The sequence below is a fragment of the Anolis sagrei genome, chromosome 9 (genome assembly GCF_037176765.1).
Source record: "Anolis sagrei isolate rAnoSag1 chromosome 9, rAnoSag1.mat, whole genome shotgun sequence".
Lineage (NCBI taxonomy): Eukaryota > Metazoa > Chordata > Lepidosauria > Squamata > Dactyloidae > Anolis > Anolis sagrei.
The window spans coordinates 25,517,814-25,530,190 of record NC_090029.1 but is presented as its reverse complement, the minus strand read 5'-3'; the positions used below and the strand labels follow the sequence as shown (position 1 = coordinate 25,530,190).

General features: G+C 43.7%; 1 protein-coding gene across 14 annotated transcripts in view; it reads right to left on the bottom strand.

Annotated features, from left to right (window-relative positions):
• Positions 1 to 12,377, bottom strand: part of MEGF11 (multiple EGF like domains 11) — a 495,422-nt gene that overhangs the window by 10,688 nt on the left and 472,357 nt on the right. For 4 of the 14 annotated variants that reach the window (XM_060755350.2, XM_067471384.1, XM_060755351.2 and 1 more), the window contains exons 22-24: positions 9,926 to 10,044; positions 7,714 to 7,780; positions 3,663 to 3,719 (exon numbers count right to left, since the gene is read on the bottom strand). The exons of 2 other annotated variants lie outside the window; for them this stretch is intronic. In XM_060755350.2, coding sequence (XP_060611333.2) covers positions 3,663 to 3,719; positions 7,714 to 7,780; positions 9,926 to 10,044 — 243 coding nt within the window. The remainder of the gene's footprint in view (positions 1 to 3,662; positions 3,720 to 7,713; positions 7,781 to 9,925; positions 10,045 to 12,377) is intronic. 8 more of the 14 variants (XM_060755353.2, XM_060755357.2, XM_060755359.2 and 5 more) reach the window with 3 other exon arrangements.

Sequence of the window (12,377 nt, the reverse complement as noted above, 5' to 3'; positions counted from 1 at the left end):
TCTATCGTTGGTGGGGTTCAGAATGCTCTGTGATTGTAGGTGAACTATAAATCTCAGCAACTACAACTCCCAAATGTCAAGATTCTATTTTCCCCAAGCTCCACCAGTGTTCACATTTCGGCACATTGAGTATTCGTGTAGAGTTTGGTCCACATCATCATTGTTTGAGTCCACAGTGATCTCTGGATGTAGGTGAACTACAACTCCAAAACCAAAGGACATTGCCCACTAAACCCTTCCAGTATTTTCTGTTGGTCATGGCAGAACTGTGTGCCAAGTTTGGCTCAGTTCTGTTGTTAATGAGGTTCGGAATGCTCTTTGATTGTAGGTGAACTATAAATCCCAGCAACTATGACTCCTAAATGATAAAATCAATTTTTTTGAGTGAAGAACATACATTGGGTTGTTAGGTGTCTTGTGTCCAAATTTAGTGTCAATTTGTCCAGTGGTTTTTGAGTTCTGTTAATACCACAAATGAACATTACATTTTTATTTATATAGATAATAATAATAATAATAATAATAATAATAATAATAATAAAACTTTATACCACTCCATCTCCCCAAGGGGACTCTGAGCGGTTCCCAGGTAACATCACAAAACATACAAAGTAAAAAACAACATAACCATAAGAGTAACAAAACAAAATCTAAACATAAAAATTGTCGCCATAACACACATATTAAAAGAATCCTGCCTGTTCAAGGTAATTTAAAATTTTTAAAAGGCCGGGCCAAGATTTGTGCAAGCCCAAAAATTCTAGGGGCCCCAGGAATTAAGTGCAATGCTATGGCAGGCAACAATAATATTAGGTACAGGTCTGTGGCTGTTCATTCCAAGGTCGATTAGAGGAAAGAATCTGGGTAATTGGTAGAAAGAATAAGGCCGTATTCGACAATGTGTGGGGCTGAGTTAGAACTGGTCATTTTCAAAGGCTTGTTGAAACCACCAGGTCTTCAAGCTCTTACAAAAGGAGGGGAGGGATGAGGCCTGTCTTATTTCCCTTAGAAGGGTGTTCCAGAGGCGGGGGTCCACCACTGAGAAGGCCCTCCTTCTCATTCCCACCAACCGCGCTTGAGGTGGTAGTGGGACCGAGAGGAGGGCCTCCCCAGAAGATCTTAGAGCTTGCGCCGGTTCATAGAAGGAGATGCGATTGCGGAGATAGGCGGGGCTCGAACTTTCCCATGTTATTTGTGTATGCTTTGCCCATCCTAAATGGAGCACAGACAGGCAAACTTGGTCCTTTGAGAGCTTGGAAAATAGGTCTCCTAATACCCCAGGATGAACATTGTATGAACTTATGAAGGTCTGTCTTTCCTAACTTCAGATGTATTTGTTTTAGTAGGTCTATTTGAGACATAATTTTATCCGGATCTGTTGTAGATTGGGTGTCCCTCTGAGGCTTCACAATTCTTCCTTCTGCCACTACTAACAAAAACTAGATTTAGGTCTGAAATCCACCATATGAACCAGAGAGAGAACATATGCAGTATCATAACAAAAAGTTATATCGAGATGGGAGATGGGGAGAAAGACAATAACTAAGGTGAAGACTGAGATCCAATTGAGGGTTGGTAAAGTAGACATTTCTCCCAGTATGTTTTATGGCAGCTGTTAGATATTGAGATGGCTCCAGTTATACTGACTTATGTCTCCTAATGCGATGTGCCTTCAGCTTTCTGATGTGTGGGACCAACAAGACTTCACACCAAAGTCCCTGCAGATTATTTGTGCCGCTTGACTACATAATCAATGCCTCTCTTTCCCTGGACTGGCAGCCACTCGCATCTCATTCTGGAGCTGGTCTACGGACAACTACTTGGCCTAGAATCTGATGAGATTCAGGCCAAAACGCAGAGGACTTGATCTGGGAAACTGCCAAAGCAAAGTGCAACAAACAGCTTGTTCTCAGTCTGCATCTTCATACTGGACAGAAATATCAGAGTGAATGGGGTGTTGCCGAATGTGATGATGCTGGGCATGGAAATTTATTTATTTACTGTATTTGTATACCGCCTTTCTCAGCCCGTAGGCAACTCAAGGCGGTTAACAGGGCAAAATTCAATGCTTACAATGTCATAAATGCAATTAAACACATAACATATAATAAAAACTAAACAAATCAGTAAATTATAAATTCATAGTGTCTCCTTGTTAAAAATGTTGTCCGGCCTCATTGTCTAGTCGTTCCATTTTCCTATGTCAGTTACTCTGCATTTGCAAACGCTTGTTCAAAAAGCCATGCCTTGACTTTGTTCCGGAATGTTAAAAGGGAGGTGGCAGATCCAATATCTATAGGGAGGGTGTTCCACAGCTGAGGGGCCACCACCGAGAAGGCCCTGTCTATCGTCTCCGCCAAACTTACTTGTGACGAAGGCGGCAACGAAAGCAGGGCCTCCCCAGACGATCTTAATGTCCTAGATGGTTCATATGGGGAGATGCGTTCGGACATGTAAATTGGACCAGAACTGTTTAGGGCTTTATAGGCTAAAGCCAGAACTTTGAATTGTGCCCGGTAGCAAACTGGCAGACAGTGGAGCTGGCACAACAGAGGAGCTGTACGCTCCCTGTACGCTCCCTGAGCGCCGTTCCTGTTAGCAATCTGGCTGTCATTTGTTGGACTATTTGAAGCTTCCGGACAGTCTTCAAAGGCAACGCCACGTAGAGCACATTGCAGTAGTCTATATAGGATGTACTTTGGCCAAGTCAGACTTCCTAAGGTACAGGGGCAGCTGACGCACAAGTTTTAACATCTTTGGGATGGGTACAGCTGCACCCATCAAGATTGTTTTGGTTTTGCTGCTTGACTTCAAGGCACATGAATCACAGAATCAGAGTTGGGAGAGACCGCAATGGCCCTCCAGTCGAATCCCTGCAACATTCACAAAGTACCTGTTCAATGCCACGATACCTACTCTGCTACTCCCCCTTAGCCTTGGTGTAATTTAGCATGGTTTCTTTCACTGGAGCCCCCGGAGACGCAATGAACTGAACTTGCTGACCAAATGTCAGCTGTTCAAATCTGGGGAGTGGGGTGGGCTCCCACTGTTAGCCCCAGCTTCTGCCAACCTCGCAGTTTGAAAACATGCAAATGTGATTAGATCAATAGGTACCGCTTCTACGGGAAGGGAACAGCGCTGCATGCAGTCATGCTGGCCACATGACCTTGGAGGCATCTATGGACAATGCCGGCTCTTTGGCTTAGAAATTGAGATGAGCACCAACCCCCAGTCAGACACGACTAGACTTAATATCAGGGGAAACCTTTACTTCCTTTACTGTATCTTTACAACCACACTCTCCTTCTTTACACTGTTAAGGAAGAGAAACTGAGATGGAGAGAGTGAGTTGCCCAAGGCTGGGACATGAGTCTGTCGCAGACAAAAAAAGAACCCATCTCTGCCAAACTTGAATCTGGTGGCACTTCTCCTTGAAGGAGAATAGTTTACTGAGGGACGTGTGACCCAGTTGAAGCAACAACATGGGGCAAAGTGAGAAGATCCAGCACTGTCAGGGGAAAGCCCTGCATCCGAGGGAGAGTCCCATCCCCAAAATGTGCCCAGTTGGCGCCCACCTGCTTACTAACTGACCAGTAAGGCCTTTAGACCGGCCAGCTCGGCTCTCCTGCTAAGGGCTCACTTGCCGGCATCGGATACTATACCTTTGAAGCCTTTGTCCATAATGTATGTGTTCTGGCGTCTATTCATCCCACAAGTACCTGCACAAAAATGATATACAACGGAAAATGCATAAATATCTTTATGCAAACTGGAAGACCTTTCCCCCTCTGCTTACTGGGATCCCATAGGGTCGGGGGCAAGCTCAGCCCCCTCCGCTGCTCATGCAAAGGGGGCTTATGGGGAAACTGCGCTGGGCTGTTTCCAGGGAAAGCTGACTCGTTTACGGACCGAGAAGTCTTGGCTTCTCCAAGAGCCACTGAATGCCATCAATTGCACTCATAACTAAATAATAAATCTATGCTGTACCCTGCTACTTTGGTGTTGTTGTTTCTTTGCATCCAGAGAAGCAGGAATGTATTTCAGCCCAACATATTAGACCAGGCCTGCCTCTGCCAAAGCGGGCGTTGACGAAAAGGTTTTGGAAACAGATTCTGTGCCTCCACGCAACTTGCAATTTAGCCTCAGTAAGGAGAGGCCAGGCCCATTAGCAGCCACATGCAAGACCTTAGTATGGTGCAGAATAGAGCACTGGAAATCTCAATATTGTATTGAGAATACATATATTTATGTATATGTTTCTAGGCATCACAGACCAGGTTGAAATCTCAGAAAGCAGATGGGGAACTGAGCAGCTTCAACTGTGAGAGATGCAAAGAGAAGAGCGAGAATTTGCATTTGCATCTTCCTGTTGTTCTGGAAGGTGCAATCCTTCCCTCTCAAAACAAATCAGAAGCATAAAAGTAAGATAATTTGCACTTTCCACAGTCTCCGTACACCTAAGCCAGGCTTGGGCAAACTTGGGCCCTCGCGGTGTTTGGGACTTCAATTCCCAAGCACTGATTTACGAGGCCATAAACTGATTTAGGAGGCCATAAAAATCTCCAGGAAGTATGCAAAGAATGAGGAAGCGTCAGCTCCCCTGGTAGCCAGAAGCTGGAATGTTAAATAACCTCTGACTGGCTGTCTATATATGCTGTGTGTCTATGGCATTGAATATTTGCCATGTATATGTACATTGTAATCCGCCCTAAGTCCTCTGCGGGGTGAGAAGGGTGGAATATAAATACTGTAAATAAATAAATAAATAAATAAATAAATAAATAAATAAATAAATTTCCAAATAGGGGCATCTAACACCTCCCAACAAAGGATCCCCGCAGGCAGCAACCAGCCAGGCTGTGAATCTGCAAGGCCATTCAATGCTAATCAAGTTGGCCAATTGCAACATTCACATTTGCGTCAAGCAGACAAGAGTTCTTTCTCCCACCCTGGATATCATTCCACAGATATATAAACCCAATTTTACTAATTTCCAACAGACCTCACAACCTCTGAGATGCCTGCCATAGGTGTAGGTGAAACGTCAGGAGAGAATGCTTCTGGAACATGGCCAGACAGCCTGGAAAACTCACAGCAACTCATTACTGTATGACGTGCATCCAATGTGTACCCTCATTTTGGCAAGGTAAGTTAGCCGCAAAAAAGTGAGCATTAGTTTCAAGTAAATATGGTCTTCTGATTCTAGTATGTCACTAGAAATAAATGCAATGTATTGAAAGAGAAGAGAAGCAAATACGGTTGATGCACCTGGTTTTCTGGACACTAAGGGCCCTTCTACATAGCTTTATAACCCAAAATATCAAGTCAGATAATCTACAATATCTGAAACCATATTTCCATATAATCCAGTTCAATGTGAATTTTATACAGCTGTGTAAAAGTAGCTCAACACAAAGAGCAGTAGTCTTGGGGGTCTTTGATACTACACCATTATAGCACTATGATTCTAATTCAACTGCCATGACAATTACCTTGGGATTTGCAGCTTTGGATAGACTATTGAGACTTTCCTGCCAAATGACTCCGATGCCTCACCAAACTGCAAGCCCCAGAAATGCATACAGAGTAGCTGAAGTGCTACCAAAGCATGCTGCGTGAAAGTGCCTCTGTTGTGACTGGGGTCCAACATTATGGGACAGCAAATATAAAAATACTAGCCGTTCCCTGCTAGTAATTTTTTTTTTTGGCTTTTAAAATCTCTTCTGCTGTGTTTTTCACTGTTTTTATGAGTGATGGTCACTCGTTGGCCTAACAGGTGTATTGTGTCCAAATTTGGTGTAATTTCATCCAGTGGTTTTTGAGTTATGTTAATCCCACAATTGAACACTACATTTTTATTTATATAGACTAGCCGTCCCCTGCCACCTGTTGCTGTGGCCCACTTTGGTGGTCATGGGGGTTCTGTGTGGGAGGTTTGGCCCAATTCTATTGTTGGTCGGGTTCAGAATGCTCTGTGATTGTAGGTGAACTACAAATCCCAGCAACCACAACTCCCAAATGTCAAGATTCTATTTTCCCCAAACTCCACCAGTGTTCACATTTAGGCATATTGAGTATTCGTGTAGAGTTTGGTCCAGATCCACCATTGTTTGAGTCCACAGTGCTTTCTGGATGTAGATGAACTACAACTCCAAAACCTAAGGACGCTGCCCACCAAACCCTTCCAGTATTTTCTGTTGGTCATGGAAGAACTGTGTGCCATGTTTGGTTCACTTCCATCGTTGGTGGAGAATGCTCTTTGATTGTAGGTGAACTATAAATCCCATCAACTACAACTCCCAAATGACAAAATCAATTTTTTGAGTGAAGGACATACATTGGGTTGTTAGATGTCGTGTCCAAATTTGGTGTCAATTCATCCAGTGGTTTTTGAGTTCTGTTAATCCCACAAACAAACACTACATTTTTATTTGTATAGACTAGCTGTACCTGCCACGCTTTGCTGTGACCAACCTTCCCTCTTTCTCTCCTTCGTTCCCTCCCTCCCTCCCTCCCTCCCTCCCTCCCTCCCTCCTTCCTTCCTTCCTTCCTTCCTTCCTTCCTTCCTTCCTTCCTTCCTTCCCGTCTTTCTTTTTCTTCTTCCTTCCTTCTCTCTTTCCTTCCTTCCCCCCTTTTCTTTCTCTTCTGCTGTCTCTCTATTCTTCCTTCTCTCTTTCCTTCTTTCCTTCCCTCCCTCTTTCTCTACATTCCCCCCTTCCTTCGCTCCCTCTTTCCTTCCTTCTTTCCCCTTTTTCTTTCATTCTCTCCTTCCTTCTCTAACTTTCCTTCCTTCCCCCTTTCACTATCCCTCCCTCTTTCTCTCCTTTCTTCCTTCTCTACCTCTTTCCTTCCTTCCTCCTCTCTTTGCTTCCATGCTTCCTTCTCTCTTTCCTTCTTTCCCTCCCTCCCTCTTTCTTTTCTTTCTTTTCTCCCCTTCCCTCCCTCTTTCTTCCCTTTTTTCTGTATTGTCATTTAGCTTTTCGTCATTTAGCTTTTTTGGGCTTTTTAAGTCCCTTCTGCTGTGTTTTTCAGTATTTTTTGGAGTGAAGGACATACATTGGGTTGTTCGGTGTCTTGTGTCCACATTTGGTGTCAATTCTCCCAGTGGTTTTTGAATTCTGTTAATCCCACGAACTTTACATTTTTAATTATTTAGATAGATGCTCTCTGTAGACTGGAATGCACAGTGTTGTTCCTTCCTTTTCTCTCCTGACCATTCTGTGGTAATGTCTATGTCCTGCCACTAGATGGCACTGCAAGCACCATCTGCTATCCCTTGAAGGTCTGGTGTCACATTCAAACAAAGTTCTGGTTGACATTAAGGCTTCGCAGTAAAGAGACCTAAAAGCATATGCTTCCATTCTCGCTGTACAATACGGCAACAGTAACACCAAGTCCTCCTTCTCCAGATAGAGCTGAAGAGCAGACTTAAGGATGGTTTTGAGAGGGTTGCATTGAGAAGCATCTTCGTACAAGAGAAAAGCACAGTGTGTTCTACGGAAAAACAGCGAATCGTTACAAAACAAAAGCTACATCAATCTGGAAGATGGGGAAATGTACCAAAATGGAGACGGGGAGGTTCACTGTGATGGGCTGGAATGCAATTCATCGGGACACAGAAACAAACCCAACCGGATCTTTGCAAAAATGTAGAAGAACCCAGAACTGTTCTAGGTTCCCCTTCAGAGGATGGAATGCTTGAAATGTACTGACCTAGATCACTGAGATAGCTGTAGGCCCTCCAGTCTGCAGTGTCTCTGTCAAGGGTTTTGTTACTGCGCTGTTCAAAGAGGCACGACAGCAAGGAGTTAGAGGCAAAGCAACCAAAGGAGCCCCACCGAGGAACGATGAGGAGGGGGGATGGCTCTCAATGCAGGCAGATAGGGCTCAAAAGGGGGGCATTTTCCAATATGGGAGAAGGATATAGGACAGGCTGATGAAAGTGGGGCATGCAGGGAACCGAGCTTGCCTTCCAAGTCGAGCAAAGAAATCTAGGTGACGCAAGCTCTTTGGCTACAACCCAGGACAACACCGAAGACGTGGAAAGCGCCGTGTCACTATCACAAGGGACGCACCACTGTCATGCAGTCACACACTAATGGGGAAAGAAAGGGAAAGCCAATAATGTCAACAGAGAGGAGTTTCCCCAGTTCAAGGAACGCTGGAGGAGAATAAGGGAGTCCGAACAGTCCTTAGCCTTCACAAACTGGAAGAGGACAGAGCTGTCAAATGATCTGATCCAGAGTTTAGAAAGGTTGCTTTGGATAATCCTTATATAGAATACCCCAACCTCCACATTGGTCAGCTAGTTATGAAGGTCAAACTCCCCTTTGGCACCAGCATAAAAGGCACCAAGACATTTACGATGGAGAAACAAGGGTCTGATCCTGCTCTGTTTCTTCTGGTTGTCCAACATCCATTCACTTTTGGGCCAAGAGGATTGAGATGTATGGGCGTACTGAACCAGCTGTTGTTCCACACCAAAACAATGCTGTGCAACTTCAATTACTATCAGCATTGTGCAATTCCTGGGAAACTGCACTAGTCTAAATGCCAATCGTTGTAGATTGTATGCCACTATGCAACATGGTTTTTGTTCCTGGGTTATAAATGTCATTTCCTAATTGGTTCTATCATAAACACATGGGAAAAGTTTATGAAACTGCAAAAACTTTGTCTTTATGGGAGGGGCATCCTGCAGCACATTTTGATTTAGTTTTGTAATGAATATCTCATCGAGTCTCAACCAATTCGACTGAGTTTGTGCCACAAAAACAAAGTTTCTGGAGGAGAACAACTACTTTCAAAGTAAGTACTGCAGCATTAAACAGGAAATGATACTTTCAAACCAGGAACAGAAAAAAAAATCAAATTTTGTTACAAAGTGATATAGATATGTCTCTCTCTCTCTCTCTCTCTCTCTCTCTATATATATATGTATGTCAAAAAGGGGTGCGACCATTATGTGAAGCCTAAAAAGAGAGGGCCTGCTCATCTTTCAAGAGACATGATGAACCAAACTGCCCATGTTACAACTGCTATCGTGAGCCTTATTTGTGGGGACAAAAACAGGGTATAAATAATAATAATAATAATAATAATAATAATATGGCATATTCTATAAAAATACCTCTAATATCCTAGGCCCTTGGGAAGAACCCGATAATCAGAGATGAATTCCAGACACTTGGATCTAATGTGCATGTGGGCTGTGCTGTTATGTACATGCAAATAAAATAATAATAATTCATTATATAATAATAATAATAATAATAATAATAATAGCTCTAATATCCTAGGCCCTTGGGAAGAGCCTGAGATTCAGAGATGAAGCCCAGATACTTGGACCTAATGTGAATGTGTGCAGTGTTGTTATGTACATGTAATAAAATAATAAATATAATAAATATAATAATAATAATAATCATCATCATCATCATCATCATCTAATAATAGCTCTAATATCCTAGGCTTTTGGGAAGTCTGATATTCAGAGATGAATCACAGACCTAATACATATGTGTGCTGTGTTGTTATGTATATTGACTGTCTAATAATAATAATAATAATAATAATAATAATAATAATAATAGTAATTTGGTGACTGAAAAACAGGGAAATACAATAAAATTGAGGATGCTATCCTCCCTGAAGTGTCTTTTCAAACTCAACTAAAGATGTCTCCTGTTGTAATGTTCTCAGTGTCTCAAACTTGGGAAGGATGCCAAAGGAGAAGGGGAACGTGCACAGAGAAGGGGAGAATGCGGAGGGACATCTTCCGCCCAAGGTTTGGCCACCAAAGCCGCATGGAGCCATGTTTGGTATCTTTCCTTGAATGGATGGGGAAACAGGCCCAGGGAAGGGGAGAGGTCAATGGGTGGGTTGTCCGGGGGGGGGGGGGGGAGGAGACAAGGTCGATATCTACCTTACTGGAGAGGTTTCCATCCAGATTACTGGGGAAGACCCGAGAGGTCACGCCACAAGGCAAGGTGTGGTAGCTTGGGTTGGAAAAACAGTGAGCAGTGCTGCTACCTTGAGAGACATCTGGGGAGAAAACAAGGTGACACAAGAGTCTTTTTTTGGAGTTGCCAGATGGAGGGGCAAAGCAGGGGGAGGCCGTGCACACACTCTTGGACAAAGGTCTATTGTGGAATCGAAGAATAATAGAGTTGGAAGAGATCTTGGAGCTATGGAGTCCAATCCCCTTTATTCTGCTAGGCAGGAAAAGCACAATCAAAGCACCCCCAACAGATGGCCACCCAGCCTTTCAATAAAAACAGTAATAGTACACAACACAACAACAACAGTGATAGGAGCAAACCAAGGGGCCATCCATTACAACCTCCTTCTGCTAGGCAGGACAAGCACAATCAAAGCACCATCTAGCCTCTGATTCAAAGCCCCAAAGAAAGGGGCTTCCACCAGACTCCGAGGCAATGAGTTCCACTGTTGAAGAGCTCTTCTTGTGGAAAGGAAGTTTTTCCTAATGTCAGGTGGAATTAGGTAAGGTTAGGTTCGGTCAGAGTCTTCGTAATTCAGAATAAATTTGGAAATATTTGCTCTTTGAAGCAATTTTGAAGTTTTTAAGGAAATCGGAAGTCCCTTTGCCCTTCCAAAGCTTTTTCCGCCATTTCTGTTACGAAGCAGTAAGTGAGTCAGAAATGATTCAGCTTTTCCTCACTTCTGGTTTCAAGTCTGAGAAGCGTTTTAAACCAGACTGGATGGATTTCCTGCCTTTTCTCTCACTTCGCTTCTGGTCTCAAGCCTGGGAAGCATTTTAAACCAGACTGGATGGATTTCCTGCCTTTCCTCTCCCCTCGCTTCTGGTCTCAAGCCTGGGAAGTGTTTTAAACCAGACTGGATGGATTTCCTGCCTTTCCTCTCCCCTCGCTTCTGGTCTCAAGCCTGGGAAGTGTTTTAAGCCAGACAGGATGGATTTCCTGCCTTTCCTCTCTCCTCGCTTCTGGTCTCAAGCCTGGGAAGTGTTTTAAACCAGACTGGATGGATTTCCTGCCTTTCCTCTCCCCTCGCTTCTGGTCTCAAGCCTGGGAAGTGTTTTAAACCAGACTGGATGGATTTCCTGCCTTTCCTCTCCCCTCGCTTCTGGTCTCAAGCCTGGGAAGCGTTTTAAGCCAGACAGGATGGATTTCCTGCCTTTCCTCTCTCCTCGCTTCTGGTCTCAAGCCTGGGAAGTGTTTTAAACCGGACTGGATGGATTTCCTGCCTTTTCTCTCACTTTGCTTCTGGTCTCAAGCCTGGGAAGCATATTAAACCAGACTGGATGGATTTCCTGCCTTTCCTCTCCCCTCGCTTCTGGTCTCAAGCCTGGGAAGCATATTAAACCAGACTGGATGGATTTGCTCCCCCCCCCCCCAACTTCTGGAGTAAAATAACTATTTTCAAAGTAAAGACCACCCAATGAAACAGGAAATAATGCTTTCAAACCATTAAGAAAGGATACAGAATCCTCAAAAGTTTCAAAAAGTTTTGAATATTTTTTCTGTGAAAATCGGAATTGACTTCCGAATCGAACCACCAGCACCCTCTACATCCGAAACGGTTTTTGAACCATTTTTTTTTATCAAACAAGCCGAGGTGGAATCTCCTTTCCTTTAATTTGAACCCATGGCTCCATTGAGTCCTCGTCTCCAGAGCAGCAGAATACAAGCCTTGCTCCCTCTTCCTAATGACAGCCTTTCCAATATTTGAACACAGTGATTATGAATCCCTATTCTGAACCCTGCCATAAATCTGCAGGATCTTTACATTACACCCATTTCAACAAGCAGATCGTGAAGATCAAAACAATAGCTCACAGATTAAAATGACCCCACTTTACTAATTAAGCTGCCACTTGCAGATTTATTAACAGGCTGATACGTTTGGAAAGAACAACAAGAGAGGTTTGGAATCAAGGCCACGTAAATGAAGCACACTCGTTCTTGCCCTGTGTTAATTAAAGCCTTGAGGGGTTTTTTTAGTTTTGTTTTATCATTAGAGAAACAAAATGGCAAGCGGCTGAACTGATAGTCACCGGTGCATGGGAACGTGCCTTTTGTCAACAGATAGCTGACTTCTGGATTCTTCGCACCAGGAGTGTTTTGGAGTTTGCCTCTTGATGAGAACGAACACTCTGCCAACCAAGTGCCCTCTGCTATGGATGAAGATCAATGTGTGACGGTGAAGATGGGGTGGAAAATGTGAGAAAGGCAGCCTTGGAACAAACAAAGGGATCCATTTCAAATAAAGACACTTGGGAGTTAATGTGAGAGGCTCAACAGGTCTATTCTGGCATGGCAAGAAATGCTTCTTTTGCAAATAATGCCTCCGAGAGGCCCATCCCAATGGAACCAGTTCTCATCCATAGGCCTGGTGTC